Source organism: Leptopilina heterotoma, unplaced genomic scaffold (genome assembly GCF_015476425.1).
Source record: "Leptopilina heterotoma isolate Lh14 unplaced genomic scaffold, ASM1547642v1 Lhet_462, whole genome shotgun sequence".
Classification (NCBI taxonomy): Eukaryota; Metazoa; Arthropoda; class Insecta; order Hymenoptera; family Figitidae; genus Leptopilina; species Leptopilina heterotoma.
In genome coordinates this window covers 240,109-255,063 of record NW_025111094.1, presented here as the reverse complement: position 1 = coordinate 255,063, position 14,955 = coordinate 240,109, and the positions used below count along the sequence as shown (strand labels likewise).

Below are 14,955 nucleotides of genomic sequence, written 5' to 3'. Positions count from 1 at the left end.
TCCTTCAAGATGCAGGTTTGTCGATAAATAGAGAAAAATCTCATTTCGCGAAATCTTCCGTTGAGTATCTCGGTCTTCTCCTCGACACAGATGGTCTCAAACCGAATCCAAAGCGCATAGAACCGATTCTCGAGCGTCCAACCCCGCGAAACCGTAAAGAATTACGTCGATTCAACGGATCTGTGAATTGGTACCACAGACACTTACGCAATATCGCACGTGTTCAAGGGCCGCTAAATAAATTAGCAAGTCCCAAGGTCCCATGGGAATGGACAGACGAACATGAAAACGCGTATCAAGAAGTTAAAAACGCATTAAAAAATGCTCTAACCTTAAACGCACAGCGCCCTAATTTACCTTTCTTTTTATACACGGACGCGAGTGACACAGGGATTGGAGCGATCCTTACAAAAAAAGGGCGAAGATCGCGAATACTTAATTACGTGCGTGAGCAGACCACTTAGAGGTGCAGAATTGAACTACACCACTACTGAGAAGGAATGCTTGGCCGTAATTTTTGCTATCAAGAAACTTCGTTGTTATCTCGAAGCCACCGAGTTTACTGTCATAACTGACCACTCGAGTTTGATTTGGCTTCAAGGTATCAAGGACCCACGTGGCAGGCTCGCTCGTTGGGCTTTAGAATTATCCGCGAACCGCGTGAAAATCGAGCACCGTAAAGGTACTATGAAGGAGTTTCTACAACAACTTTCTTTAGATCGACACAAACAAAATGCACTGTCAAAATGATGCGCGCGCACAAACTAAATATCATCGTTTCGCGTTCCGATGTTTCTATGATTCTCTATGAATATATACACTGTGGGATTAAAATATGCAATTGTTCACTGCGTTCATTGGTGTAGTGTAAACAATAATTTGTAAACAATAATTTGTGACAATAATTTGTAAACAATAATTTGTATTTTCCTTTGAGATTCCTTTTTTTCATTGACTCCTTGGGTAAGTTTGTTTACATAATAAATAAAATAATAAATTATTACAGATAATGTAATTTATAGGTTATCTTATTATCACCTGTTATACCTGTTACATATTTATATTAAGTTTTTTTTTATATTTTATCAAGCAATGTTTATATTTAAAATAGGAATTGAAGAAATTTATGTTTGAGAGTAAATTATGTTATATTGTTTTTTAGTTTTTGGATTTTTTAACAAAACTGAACAGTTAATTTCAGTCCGTAAATCTATAACTGAATAAATGTCTGTTTATATTAATGATTTACAGGTGATTACAATGTCAAGAGAGGAGAGTCCCAATATTGATTTGAATTATGAATTAATTCGTTTGGTCGAAATGCACCCAAATTTATATGACCCAAAACGAAAGGACTACAGAGACTTAAGTAAAAGGAGCGAATCTTGGAGTGTTATTACAATTAATTTTAATAGAAATACAGGCTCTAAAGCGACTGGTAAATAATATATTTGTGCTAAATCCTTAGTTTCCTAATTGTAATCAATTATTGTATTATATTATCATATTAATGTTATTATATTCAATATATATAGTATAATTTTAAAAATTTTCTAATTTAAATTTATGTTGAAAACACTAAAAAAATTCAATTTTGGAGAAAGTACAAATAATTGCAGAAATTCAATTATTTTCCAAAAAAAATAAAATTCTTTTTATAAAAATCAACAATGTTCAAAATTTTTAAAAAATTCTCATAAACGTCAAAAAAATTATTGTCCTAATTTTAATAATTTTCAAAAAATTTTCTAATTTCAATGATTTTCAATATCTACTATTTTAATAAAATTTCCCAAAAAGAATTCAAATTTTAATGACTATTTTGCTAAAATTTCACAAAACAATTCTATTATTAAAAAAAAAAAAAAAAATGTTAGAAAATTCCTCTCAAACATTCAATTAAAATAATAAATATTAAAATTTTTCGTGAGAATTTAATTATTTCCAAAAATAATAAAATTCTTTAAAAAAATTTCAATTATTTCAAAGATTTTAATCAAAATTCTTGTAAAGAATTAAATTTTTTTTATAAATAATTCAATTTTTCAGGGAAATTACATTATTTTTTAAAATTTTAACAAAATTCTTCACAAAAATTCAATTAATTTCATAAGTAATAAAATTCTTTTGACGAATTCAAGTATTTCAAAAAATAATAAAATTTTTCTGACGAATTCAAGTATTCCGAAAAATAATAAGCCTCTTTGCAACATTCAAATTATTTCAAAGATTTAAATCATAATTCTTGTAAAGAATTCAATTATTTTTATAAATAAGTAAATTTTTTCAGAAAAATTCAATTATTTTTGAAAATGTGAACAAAATTCTTCATAAAAATTCAATTAATTTCATAAGTAAGAAAATTCTTATGAGGAATTCAATTATTTCAAAGATTTTAATCAATTTTTTGGAAAGAATTCAATTAATTTCATAAATAATTCTTTTGAAAAATAAATTAAATTATTTTCAAAAATAATAAAATTTAAAAATTTAAATGATTTAAAAGATCTTAATCAATTTTTTTGGGCAAGAATTCAATTAATTTTCTAAATAATAACATTTTTCTTATGAATTTAATTTTTTTTCAATTATAATCGATGCAATAATTCAATTATTTCTATAAATAATAAAAATCATTGTAGAATTTCATTTTTTTTTCATACAATTTTAAGTAAGTTTCGCGAAAAGTACAATTATTTTTAAAATATTTTATTAAAATATATTTGTAAAATAGAAAATCTAATTTGAAAACAAAATTGATTTTTTCGAAAATAATTTTAAATAAATAATAAAAATTTGACTGCAATTCCATTATTTTCATAAATAATAAAATTTTTTTAATGAATTCAATTATTATTTTCATAAAAAAAAATTTTAATTCTAGAAAAAAATATTGAATTAAAATGATTAAAATAATTTTGATGAAGTTACAGTTACAATATTCTTATAATATAAAATAATAATTTTATCTCTTGGTCATCTTTAATTATTAGAAAATATGAAGAAATAGATCACTCCGAGTCTTTGACTCGGAGCAATTGATATCTTCATATTTTATAACAATTTTTTTAAATTTGTTTAATTTCAAAAAGGTTAGAATTTAAAGTTTTTGAATGTCTTATATCCTGTGGAAGATCCTGTTTCAAAAATAAAATTAAAAATAGGAATTGTGCAAATATTTTTCTTCTTTTTCTAAAACAAAATAATAATTTTGTTAAAAATATTGTGATTTATAAAGAAAAATAATGCAAAATAAATAAATTTTCTATTTCTTAGTCACAGTTGTCTAACAATTTTCTAATTAATTATAAAATAAAAATAATTATAAACAAAAGACAACTTCAGAGTGTGAGGGACAGAAAAAGTGAATGAATGAAAGAATAAAAGAAAATTCTAATTAATATAGTTAATAATAATTAATAATAATAATTAATTAATATAATAATTAATATAATAATATAATATAAGCATTATATTTCAAAACGAACCACTTTATTTATTATTAGCGATTTTAAAAGCAAAATTTCTAAATTTTATGATGTAAAAATTCTTTCTTAAAAAATAATAAAATTCATAAAAAAATAAGTTTAAAAGATAATCTTTTCAATATCTCAAGACATGACGCGTCTGATTTTCTTGAAACTTATGTCAAAATGAAGTTTAAAAATTCTAGTTTTATTCTCTGTAAACATTAAAATGGGCAATTCATGAAAATTTAAGAAATTAATTAAATTTTATTACAATAATTTCGAAGGTTAAATGTATATACCGTTCGGAATTTGTTTTTTTAACACTTTTACACAGTTTAACCTTTGATATCTTTGTAAAATTTAACTAATTTTTTAATTTCAACCGAATTGCCCATTATAATGTTTGCAGAGAAAAAACCTTCAATTTTTAAGCTTCATTTTGACATAAGTTTTAAGAAAATCGTACGCAACATGTCTTGAAATATTCAAAAGATTATCTTTAAAAATTTTTTTTTTTCATAAATTCTATTATTTTTTACAAAAATTTTTTTACCATCATAAAGTTAATAAATTTTTTATTTAAAATGATTAGTAGTAAATACAGTTTGGTTTTAATAAATGGAAGAATTAATTTTTTATAAATTGCTTTACAATGGCAATTTTTTATAAGGTGGTTCGTTTTGAAATGAAATACCCCATATATTTCATACAAATACCCCATATATTTCTTTACAGTAAGTCATATAATTAATCAGTGGAAGCAATTAAAAAGTCAGTGCAAAAAATATGTAGAGGAACTAAAAAAATATGTACCTTCTGGATCGGAACAACAGCCAGAGAAGGAACAGTGGCTGTATTACACAGAAATGGCATTCATGGCAGATAAATTTGCACACAGAGAGTAAGTGTTCAAAAGAAATTTTCTTTTAGTGTCATGTACTTTATTTGTTAATTAAATATATTTTTCTTGTTATATTCTTCAGAACTGAAACTAACTTTGAAGAGGTTGCGGACCCAGATGTTGATATTGATAAAGGTATAAAAATGCATTTAATTAAAAGAAGCAAATCTGATTTGCTTTTGTCTTTTATGTGTAAAACTTTAGTAAGTTAATATTTTGAATTAAGTATTTATTATAAATTTGTCAAACATAAAATAATATATTAAAGTAACTGTATGTGAAAATTTTTTAAATCTTTATACGTTGTACATAATTTTATATTTTTCAGACTACTCATTGGACCAATTGTCAGGCCAAGAGATTGGACTTGGAATTACTAATGCAAATAAAGCAACTTCGTCAAATAATGAACTCGCTAATGAATATTTAAAAGTAATCTTAGACGCCTGGTCGAAAGTACCTGAGAACCAAAGGAACAAATGCTTCATACAGTTAAAAAAATTAATTGATCAAGAAAAAACAAAATAGGCCACTAGAATTTACTATGCTTTTTATTTAACATAAACAATGATTTCAAATTTTTGTTTTTATTTCTCTTATTCATGTCTTAATTTCATTTAATGTTGACTATTTTGCTTTTTTCCAAATGCTAAGGATATTTTTTTTAATTCTATTTCTTTAAGTATTATTAACAGTAATGTAGAAGACCCACAAGAGAAATATATAATTTATTCTTAATTTTTTTCATTTCTTTTATTTATTAAACAATACTAATTATTAGCAAAAGAATATTGTATTTGATTATTGTAGTATCCCAATATATGAGGCAAATTTTAGTTCCTCCCCACTAAAAAAAAATTTTTGAAATTTTTTTTATAATTTAGGTTCATTTGAAATCGCAAAAAAATCCCACTATGCTGGAGCGGCAGTGATCGACAAAAAAAAAAGTCAAATTATAGAAAAAAATATTTGCCCTAAAATGTCTTTTCACTTCTTGTTTACATACATTCTAAGGAACATTTATTAAAAGAAATTTTTTTTAATCGCTTGTAGAAAGCACTAAAAATTGCATTTGTTTATATAAAAATTATTAAAAAATAAAAAAATAATTTAAAAAATTTTTTATTTCATGACTCGAAAGTACATTTACTCACTGATATGACCACAAATTTTAGTTCAATTTATGCAAAAAATTAATTACTTAAAATTGAATTAATAAATGGGTTCAAAAATCTTTAAATAACAATAAATAATGTAAATAATTTAAATATTTTTAAAATACTCCGTGACAATGTTACTAGATACTAGTACTTTAAAATACAGATACTTATGTTAAATTTTGCAACTTTGTAAAAATAGGGGGAGGAAGATTTCAGAAATTTTTAAACTATATTGATAAGTAAAATTTATCAAATGAAAAGTGTGAATAATGAATTGAAAGGGTTTTTTTTCAATTTGCCTTTGAAATTAAAGGTAAAATTCTTAATTTCAATATATCTTAAAATCTATTATTAAAAGTTTTTTTAACCTATCCCAATGGAAAGGTTACCTTTTTTCCTATGCAGCATGTGAAAACCAAAGTGATCTTGAAAATTTTTTAAGAAAATTATTATAAATCATCATTTTTCTTATAAAATAATGATAAATTACTATTTTTTTGAAAAATTTCAAAGATCCCACTCTGGTTTTTACATGACGCATAGAAAAAAGGTAAGCTTTCCATTGGGATAAGTTAAAAAAAAATTTTTTTAATCTATTTTGAGATATATTCAAATTGAAAAAAATAAAATTTTCTTTTTATCACCAGCTTGTAGCTCATAGAAACCCTTACAAAACCACTATTTACACTTTTAATTTGATGAATTTTACTTATCAATATATTAAATCAGAAAAAAGATATTTCCAAAACAGTAAAAATTCTTAAACTCCGTAACTCAAAAAATTTTTTGTCAAATTCAATAATGTTTCATATTTACACATCTACTAATAACAGTAAAATTTTGGCAAAGTTTGAAAATAACTAAACACTATATACACGCTATACAAATATCAAGTTAAAAGTAAAAGTTCTTACTGTCCTACATTTTTCAAAATATTCCTATACTAACAAGCAGTAATCTTTGTAAAAACACAAAGAACTGTGGAATTCATTCAAATTTTTTTTACAATTCTAAATTTAATTTTTATATATTAATTTAAAATTTTTTAAGAATGTTTATTTTACAAAATTAATAATTATGTATAGAGAAATTTAAGAACTTCTTTTTGATTTTAATTTTATGTGATAGTGAATAAATTGCATCGAAGATGCTTTTCATGAAATTAAGGAACTTTTTAAAAGATTTAAATGGTATGATGTGTATTAAATTTGAATAAAATTTTATTAATTTTAAATATATATCTTTTTGCACTCTGACAGCAAAATCCTATTCAAAAATGACAAATTCCAATTTTTGAATTATATTATACTAGTTTTCATGCGTGCGCAGTTGTGCCGTGGTTGCTTGTGGGAATTCTAACCTATTCTAACCTTTTGTAAATTTCAGTCCATGTGAGTCTATCTGTAGCACGTGTTGAAGATTTTGAATTTAAAACAGCTTATTTTAAAAATGTCGACCAGATATACCACTGTATATTATGATAAAATACTTTTATCATTAGTGGAACAGAATCCATGCATTTACGACAAAAACATTCAATGCAGTTATTCGCAAGAGAGTATTGATAATCTGTGGACAGAACTAGCATTGTTTATCGAAAAAAACAATATTCCGATTAAAGGTAAACAAATAATTTGTGCTAAATATAATAATAATTAAATATTTTGGGTTTTTTTTATACCTGTATAATTATTATGTTTTATGTCAATACATTATAATAATCGTTCCATTAACAAATTATCTGAATTCATTTGTTTCTTTTGAAAATTAAATTTTGTGTGTTATTGTTATTTTTTCAAATGTCAAACTTTTCAACGGTAATGTTTATTTTTATGGACGCATAATTTCACCAAAATTATAACATTTATAATTGTCATATATCGGAATTTTAAACTTAAATAATCATTTACTTAAAAGGTTTACACTTATACACTTCGACAGATTAGTATTGAATGTTCGCTTCTCTTCAAATTCAAATATTTATGTAAAAATAGTAGTAAAAGCTATAAAACTAGAATCATTTTAAAGTTCAATACATTTAGAATCAAATAGGAAAAAAAATAACCAATTTAATAATGTAAATTTGAAAATATAATTCTTTAAAGTTGGAGATTTTTTACGAAAATTGCGATTTCGGAATCTGTAGTTCAAGCGAACGCCAATTAAAGAAAAATTTTTTTAAGACTTGACAATTGTACAATGTCAAGTACAAATTCCATTCTTTAATTCTACACTAAAATTATTCACATATATTAAGTATTTTCTTCAAATTGTATAAAAATAACTTCTCTTGCTCTAAATTTTGCAAAGAATATAAATTGTAAATTCGTCGTTTCTATTAATTTGTTTTATCAATTAACCACACTTTTGAAAAATATTGAACCTCTTGACTGTAGTAAATTTAAGTTATTTACATGAAATTTATTCCTCTTTTTATAATGTTACAAATTTTAACTCTGTTATTATTACTTTTTTTATTTCAAGGTGCCATTTTTCTAATTTTACAATAACAGAGAGATGCATGTTTTTCAGAAATATGGTTAATTGATAAAACAAGTGAATGGAAATGACAAATTTGCAATTTATATTCCTTGAATAAATTATAAAGTAAGAGAAATTATTTTTACAAAATTTAAGGCGAATAAAAATAAAACCGTTAAATTTTAAACAAATTGTTTCTTTAATTTCGCTTGAACTCCAGATTCCAAAACCGCAATTTTCGTAAAAAGTCTAATTTTAAAGAATTATATTTTCATATTTAAATTAATCAATTGGTCATTAAACTCTATTTGACTCTAAATTTATTGAGCTTTAAAATGATCCTAGTTTGATAGCTGTTGCATCTGTTTTTACAGAAATCTTTGAATTTGAAGTGAAGCGAGAATTTACAATTAAACATTCTGAATGTACTGAAACTTTGGGACCCGAGTGTATTATAAATATAAATTACAAAAATTGTACGTGTGATAACTGTTTTAGATATTTTTAAATAAGCGAAATTTAAATCCTCGAGTTATTATTTTACATATAATTTTAATTTAATGAAAGTTTTATTTCTTATAATTATAATTGTCATATCGTTAAATATTCTGCTAATCAGGTAATCCGTGGCATCACAATTAAAATAAATGGAAAGTTTATAAAATGAACATTATATTAAATAATAATAATCCACGAATCAATGAAAATCTGTTGTTAATTTTTTCAATTAAAAATGAATTATATCAAATTTCGGTAATTATGCAGTTACCAACTAGGAGGAGCAGCAAGATAAAACACGTAAATTACGTAAAAAAGTTTTTTTTCATATTTGTTTAAATTTTGAAAATATTATTTTTTTGCGAAAAGCAAGTCAAATTGACTTTTTAGTTGTTACTAGAAGGTACATAGAACACAGAACCAATACCCCTTACAACAAAATAATAAATACCCTTTTTTTGCATTTTCTATGGTGCGGCGGGATTCGCCCGCCTTCGAGTTATCTCGTTAAGGGGCATCTGGAAAAAAGGGTATTTCTTTTTTTGTTGTAAAGGGTATTGGTTCTGTGTTCTATGTACCTTCTAGTACCAACTAAAAAGTCAATTTTGACTTGTTTTTCGCAAAAAAATTATATTTTCAAAATTTCAACAAATATGAAAAAAAACTTTTTTACGTTATTTACATGTTTTATCTTGCTGCCCTCCCCTAGTTGGTAATAGAATAAAAGAAATTAACAAATAAACTAACCAAAAAATTTTTCATTTTCTTCATTTTAATTCGGTTTTTTGAGTCGTTTTTCAGCGCGAAAAAATACATAGAAATATACAATTGTTATGTCATAAATTTTTTTTTATTTCTTTGGTTCAAATTTGTGTTTTGCGTCGTTTTTTGAGTATAACTCAAAAAAAGAACCATTTTAATCATTCGGTCTTCGGATTTGGCTTCAGGGGGCAAAAATGCATAAGAATATACTAGTGTGGTGTCTCGGCCAAAACACTTTTTTTTGTGTGCCTGTGATAATTAATGAAATTTTAAGTTACTTTTTTACTACAGATATTTTGAATTTTGTTTTCCAAAAAAATTATCATTTATGTTCTTTGTTCAAAAAGATGAATGTATAATCAATTTTTACCTTTTCTGTTTTTTAGAATATTTAAAACTTTCGTAATGAAGATTATTTTTAATTATAAAAATGAAAGTATCAAATAACAATTTTTGCGAAATTAAATTTTTCTCGTACAACAAGAAAGTTTAATAATTTTGAATTTAGAAAATCTGATGTCAAATTTGAAACTAGTATCAAAATTTGTAAAGGTTTTTTTAAATACATACTTTAAATTTTTAATATAATATGAATTGAAAATTTACAGTCGGACACAATAATTGTAAGTCCACTCATTTTTAAAGGAATGAAAAAAATTTTGTAACATAAAATTTATAAAATTTAACATTTTTTTCGGTCTACATTTTGAAAGATGATAAAGTTTTGAAAATAATAAGATTTTATAGAAGTCATTTGGTTGGTCATTTGGTCATTTTCAATGTTTTACAAAAATTTGAATAACTTCTATAATAATGAACACTTTTTAATAATAATCTTAAGCTTATTTTAAAGACCATTTTCTACACAATAATAATTACTTATAGGCATTAACCTGTAATTTTTTTCTTATAATAAGCAGGACGTCAAAGTTAGACAAAAAAAATTCGAAAAATTGGAAACAATTTTTTTATACTAAAAACAATTCTAGAAAATATGTAAAACATGATATGGTTTAGATTTTTCAAGAAAAGGACCAAGCAGAATTTGCATTACTTTTGGTTCCCAGTCGATTTCTTTTCTAACTTTGAGATTTTAAAGTTATTATTTAGAATATCAAGAACTATAAAATCCCAAAGTTACAGAAAAATTGACTGAGAGCCAAAATTAATGTAAATCCTGTAAAGTCCTTTAATAAAAAAATATGTTTGAATTTAAAAAATTAATTTTCTTTTATTAATATTATTTCAAATTTTTTAAATTTCTTGATTGATATTTGTTAAAAATAAGTTAATTTACTTGTATAAATAGATTATAAGGTAAACATACCCAAAATAATAAATAAAAATTAATTTTAAAAGTTACCTATGAAATGTTTAAAGTCGCCATATTTCAATTATATCTCTCTAAAAAGTTTATAAATATTAAAAAATTTATTACTGATTAATAATAGGTACATTTATTGTACTTGCATATACAATTAATTTTTCGTTTTATAATATAGAAATGTGAAAAAAATTTACCTTTAATGTAGAGTCTTTCATCTAAATTATTTCCATGCTTTTTTTATTAAATTTTCATAGCTGCCAAACTAACCTTTTCTCTGTGCAACTCAATTTAGAAATTAAAATTATAAATTTAATTTAAAAAATTTTTGATAATAATTATCGAAAGTGAATTCTACAGATATTAAACATTATTTCTGGAAATTATCAGATTTTTCTAAAAATAAGCCGCAACGACTTTAGGTGAAATAAAATTTAAAAAAAATATTATTATTGAGAATGAAATGACATGTTGGAAATTTAAATATGACACAAATTTTTTTCCTACATATTTATTTATTGTGATCAATATATTCATTCATTCATTATATAACTTTAAAAATTTCTTAAAACTAAATAATTGAAATTAATTGAAGTAAAGAGTAAATTAATTAATTGTAATTAATTAATTGTAAATTAATTACAATTAATTGAAGTAAAAGTAAATTTTCTATTTAAAAATTTACTTTAATATTAATTTTATTTCTTATATTACGATTGCAGATCCAAAGAATCGTTGGACACGACTTCGACAAAATTTCATTCGGCATTTTAATAAAAACAATCGAAGCTGGTACTTGTTTGATTCCATGAAATTTCTTATTGGTCATTTTAAAGCGTAAGCAATTAATAATTTATTGAAGCCGTACATACAAAAATTTATTATTCATTTACAATATTGTAATATAAATCTTCCATTTATTTATTGTACAACTTTAATAAAATTTCCAGTTCTCAGACTTCAGAGACTTCATGCAACATTCCGCAATCAAAGATGGTGAGCCAATTAGTTGAACAGAATAAGAAGAAATTTCTTCAATCTTCCTCAACAACTGCAAGAAAGCGTTCATTTCGAGACGCAGACTTCGACGGTGAATTTCCAAGTACCTCTAAAGTACAAAACACTACTCCTACTTCTCCTAATAACATTGTACAGGTTGAAAGTTCACAATCTTCTGACAACAATAGTAACAATTTATATTTAAATGAGAATTTAGATTTTTCATCTCTCGATATCGCAAGTGAAATATCTTATTCATCAATGCCTTTGAATTCAGATTCAGAAGATTCATGGATGACTGATCATGGTCATGATTATAATTTTAGTTCATCGACTAAATGTGGAAATTTCCCAGTTCAACGTAGTGTTGAAAACTTCTTTCCACAAGATAGTTCAAAATCAGTAGAATCATCAAACTCATTTAAGAATCAAAATATTTTTGTAAAAGATTCTCCACTACGGCCAATCGTTGAAAACAATCATATTAATTTTGCTCAGATTCCTCTTGAGAACGATATCAATAAAAATTCAAAACTTTGCAATCCTTTCATAAGGAATCCCGCAAAAGGAGTAAATATACTTCCTCGCGTATCACAAATTGTAACAAACCCTGCTTCAAATCAAAACAATCCCATTACACCGCCATTGGATGCTTTTGCAAAAAAAAAAGACTTCAAAATTCTAGCATCAATAGAATTGAAGATGCCGTTATCAAGTCAGCAGAAGATTTTCATATCATGACAGATCAGATTAGTAATGTTATGAAACTGAAAGCAGATTTCCTGAAAATGCAAATGAAACCGAAACCATCTAACTGTAATGTTCGTGAAGTACAATTGATAGAGGGAGATACAGTTTTTAATCTTTTCAAAGTGAAATGGATGGAACTTACTTTTCAGCAAAAAGATAACATATTTGCAGATGTTTTACAAATTATTGAGGACCACTCTACTGTTTAGTATTTTTTTATGTCTTGAACATTAATGCGACTTTTTTTTAATAAGTGTTTCATTACTTGTTATTGTTTGATTTCAAAAATCTACAATATTTTCGAAAGGGTATGCATGATAATTATCCTTTGTTTTTTATTTTGTTTATATGCACAGTATTTTAGAAAACTTAGGGCCAGCTTCACCAACTCCGATTAAAAGTTAATTAATTATTAATGTCATTTTAACCGCTTATGATTGGTTGGTTAAATATTTAATCATTGATTAACTTTTAATCGGGGTTTGGTGAAACTGACCCTTAAACTGTTTGTTTTAAGTGCTGACCAAAAACATTTCCACTTTTTAATACGAATTAAGGTTCGAAAGTTTAAAAGTATTATTTGTGTTCTAATATTTATTTATCAGTAATTCCCATGTGAAAAATTGTCTGAGGAAATGAACAATATGAAATAGACATGAATGTTATATTATATTTTCCGATTTTGTAACTGTTGTAATATGTACTGTCATATTAATATAAAATTTAATTCGAGATAAGGATATCATTAGAAAAAAGTGATACATAATATTATAGTATACGAGAACATGGCTGTTATTAAACAATATTTAATTATTAATAATTTCTAAACTAAAAGTTAACTAAGAAAATAAATAATATAATATAGACAAGTACACCTGTACATGTTTATATATTATATCTCTCGATTATGTTACTAAAATATTACGTTCTGTTATATTACTATAAAATTTTATTTGAGATGAGAATGACAAATGATATGGTTCACGAGGACATGTCTGTCATTAAATAATATTCAATTATTAATACTTTCTAAGTTAAGAACTGTTTGAAAAAATAAATAATATAAGATAGAAAGTGATACATATTAATAGTACACGAAAACATGACTGTCATTACAAATTATAAATAACTAATAAAGGTTGAAATATTAAAATGTAAATGAATACTTTCTAAACTTTATTGAAGTTACTAATATTTATTTAAACAAATAAACAAATAAATATACTTTCCAACAATGTCCCTATTTTGAATGGATTCTGCAAAAAGAAGTAATTAATAACTATTTTTATATTATATCTCGGTTTTCGCTAAACCGGGAAATGACGGAATTTTGAACTTGAAAAAATATAAATATTTATTTTAAGACTTATTATTTATATTTCATTAAAAAAGATTAAAACACATTCTATAAAATAGTTTGATTTAGTAAGGGAATTTTATCAAAAGTTATCGTGGTATTTCTAATCTTTACAAATAAAATTAGATTTATGTTACTATACTCACACTGCAAAAAAATGGAGTTAAACTCCCCTGGGGATTCACTACAAGTCGTACAAGTTTGTTAGTTAAAGCGAAGGGAGTTGGATGAAAGGTAGTTGAAATTGAAACAGTAAAAATAAAAAGTTATAAAATGAACTTCTTTTTGGAGTTGATTTTTAACTTGAAAATTTCATTTTCAACTCCAGTGACCGACAATTCCATATATTTTTTACATTGCAGTTGGTTTGTCAATTATTATTATTACGATTATACATATGTGGACGTCCACATGATAATCGTAATTTAGTAATTTTAGAGAAAAACCTTAATTTTTTAAAATTTGTTATTATCAATCTAAAAACCGATGCCAAGTTGTATATTTTTTTGTATAATTTTGGTGCTCATTTCATGAACACTTTACTTACTCATAGAGATAAAAATAAATAATAATAAAAAAAGTTGAGAAAAAGTCATTTTCCACAATTTTTGGTTTTTAAAATACCAATAATTTCGAAATTTATTATCGAATTAGGTTCAAAAATAGGTCAATCGAAGCGTTTTTTGAAGCTCTACAAGTCGGTAACGATAATTTTAAGATTACTTTTACATTTTTCAACAAAATTTTCAAAAAAGTCTTATTTTCCAAAATTTTAAATTTTTAAAAGTTTAATATCTCCGGTTAATATGGACGAAAATTGTTCAATTAGGGCTCAAAAGATTCGTCTAAAAAAACTCTACAAAATTGTGGAAAAACATTTATAGGTGTCCTAACATTTTTTTAAAGTTATGGACAAAAAACGTTTTTTTGCAAAATCAAAAATCCTAAAAAAATTTAGTTAAACTTTATTAATCTATCTCAAAGTACTCTCATTTTATGTCCGCAGGTGAGATCTACAATTTTAAAAAAAATTCAACCCAAAAGCTCTTCATGATTTCGAGATATTTCTGAAAATGTGATGTTTACACACACACACACACACACACACACACGGAATGACATTTTTTAAAAATGTCATTTTTGAACTCCTGAGGTCAAATAACATAAAGATATGTCAAAAAATCGAACTCGAAAAATTTCGGTATTACAATACTTCCTCTATGAGGAAGTAATATTTTGACTTTGACAAGTCA

The 14,955-nt window shown here is 24.4% G+C and overlaps 2 protein-coding genes across 2 annotated transcripts; both read left to right on the top strand.

Moving 5' to 3' along the window:
• The first annotated feature begins 513 nt into the window (after positions 1-513).
• On the top strand, positions 514-4,899 carry LOC122507341. Its single transcript, XM_043620002.1, has 5 exons — positions 514-963; positions 1,252-1,438; positions 4,206-4,371; positions 4,454-4,506; positions 4,700-4,899. Exons 2-5 carry the CDS (start codon positions 1,261-1,263, stop codon positions 4,897-4,899), a joined length of 597 nt encoding a protein of 198 aa, XP_043475937.1. The 5' UTR covers positions 514-963; positions 1,252-1,260.
• Positions 4,900-6,868: 1,969 nt separating this feature from the next.
• LOC122507339 lies at positions 6,869-13,435 on the top strand. The gene is made up of 3 exons (XM_043620001.1): positions 6,869-7,152; positions 11,319-11,433; positions 11,547-13,435. Exons 1-3 carry the CDS (start codon positions 6,981-6,983, stop codon positions 12,334-12,336), a joined length of 1,077 nt encoding a protein of 358 aa, XP_043475936.1. The 5' UTR covers positions 6,869-6,980; the 3' UTR covers positions 12,337-13,435.
• The last annotated feature ends 1,520 nt before the right edge of the window (positions 13,436-14,955 follow it).

What these genes read in the sequence shown, in the direction of transcription:
- LOC122507341 (XM_043620002.1), top strand. Translation starts at nt 1,261, where the DNA reads ATGTCAAGAGAGGAGAGTCCCAATATTGATTTGAATTATGAATTAATT. An exon ending in GATAAATTTGCACACAGAGA is followed by an intron (nt 4,372 to 4,453) that starts GTAAGTGTTCAA and finishes TATATTCTTCAG; the next exon opens with AACTGAAACTAACTTTGAAG. An exon ending in AGATGTTGATATTGATAAAG is followed by an intron (nt 4,507 to 4,699) that starts GTATAAAAATGC and finishes TATATTTTTCAG; the next exon opens with ACTACTCATTGGACCAATTG.
- LOC122507339 (XM_043620001.1), top strand. Translation starts at nt 6,981, where the DNA reads ATGTCGACCAGATATACCACTGTATATTATGATAAAATACTTTTATCA. An exon ending in AAACAATATTCCGATTAAAG is followed by an intron (nt 7,153 to 11,318) that starts GTAAACAAATAA and finishes TTACGATTGCAG; the next exon opens with ATCCAAAGAATCGTTGGACA. An exon ending in CTTATTGGTCATTTTAAAGC is followed by an intron (nt 11,434 to 11,546) that starts GTAAGCAATTAA and finishes TAAAATTTCCAG; the next exon opens with TTCTCAGACTTCAGAGACTT.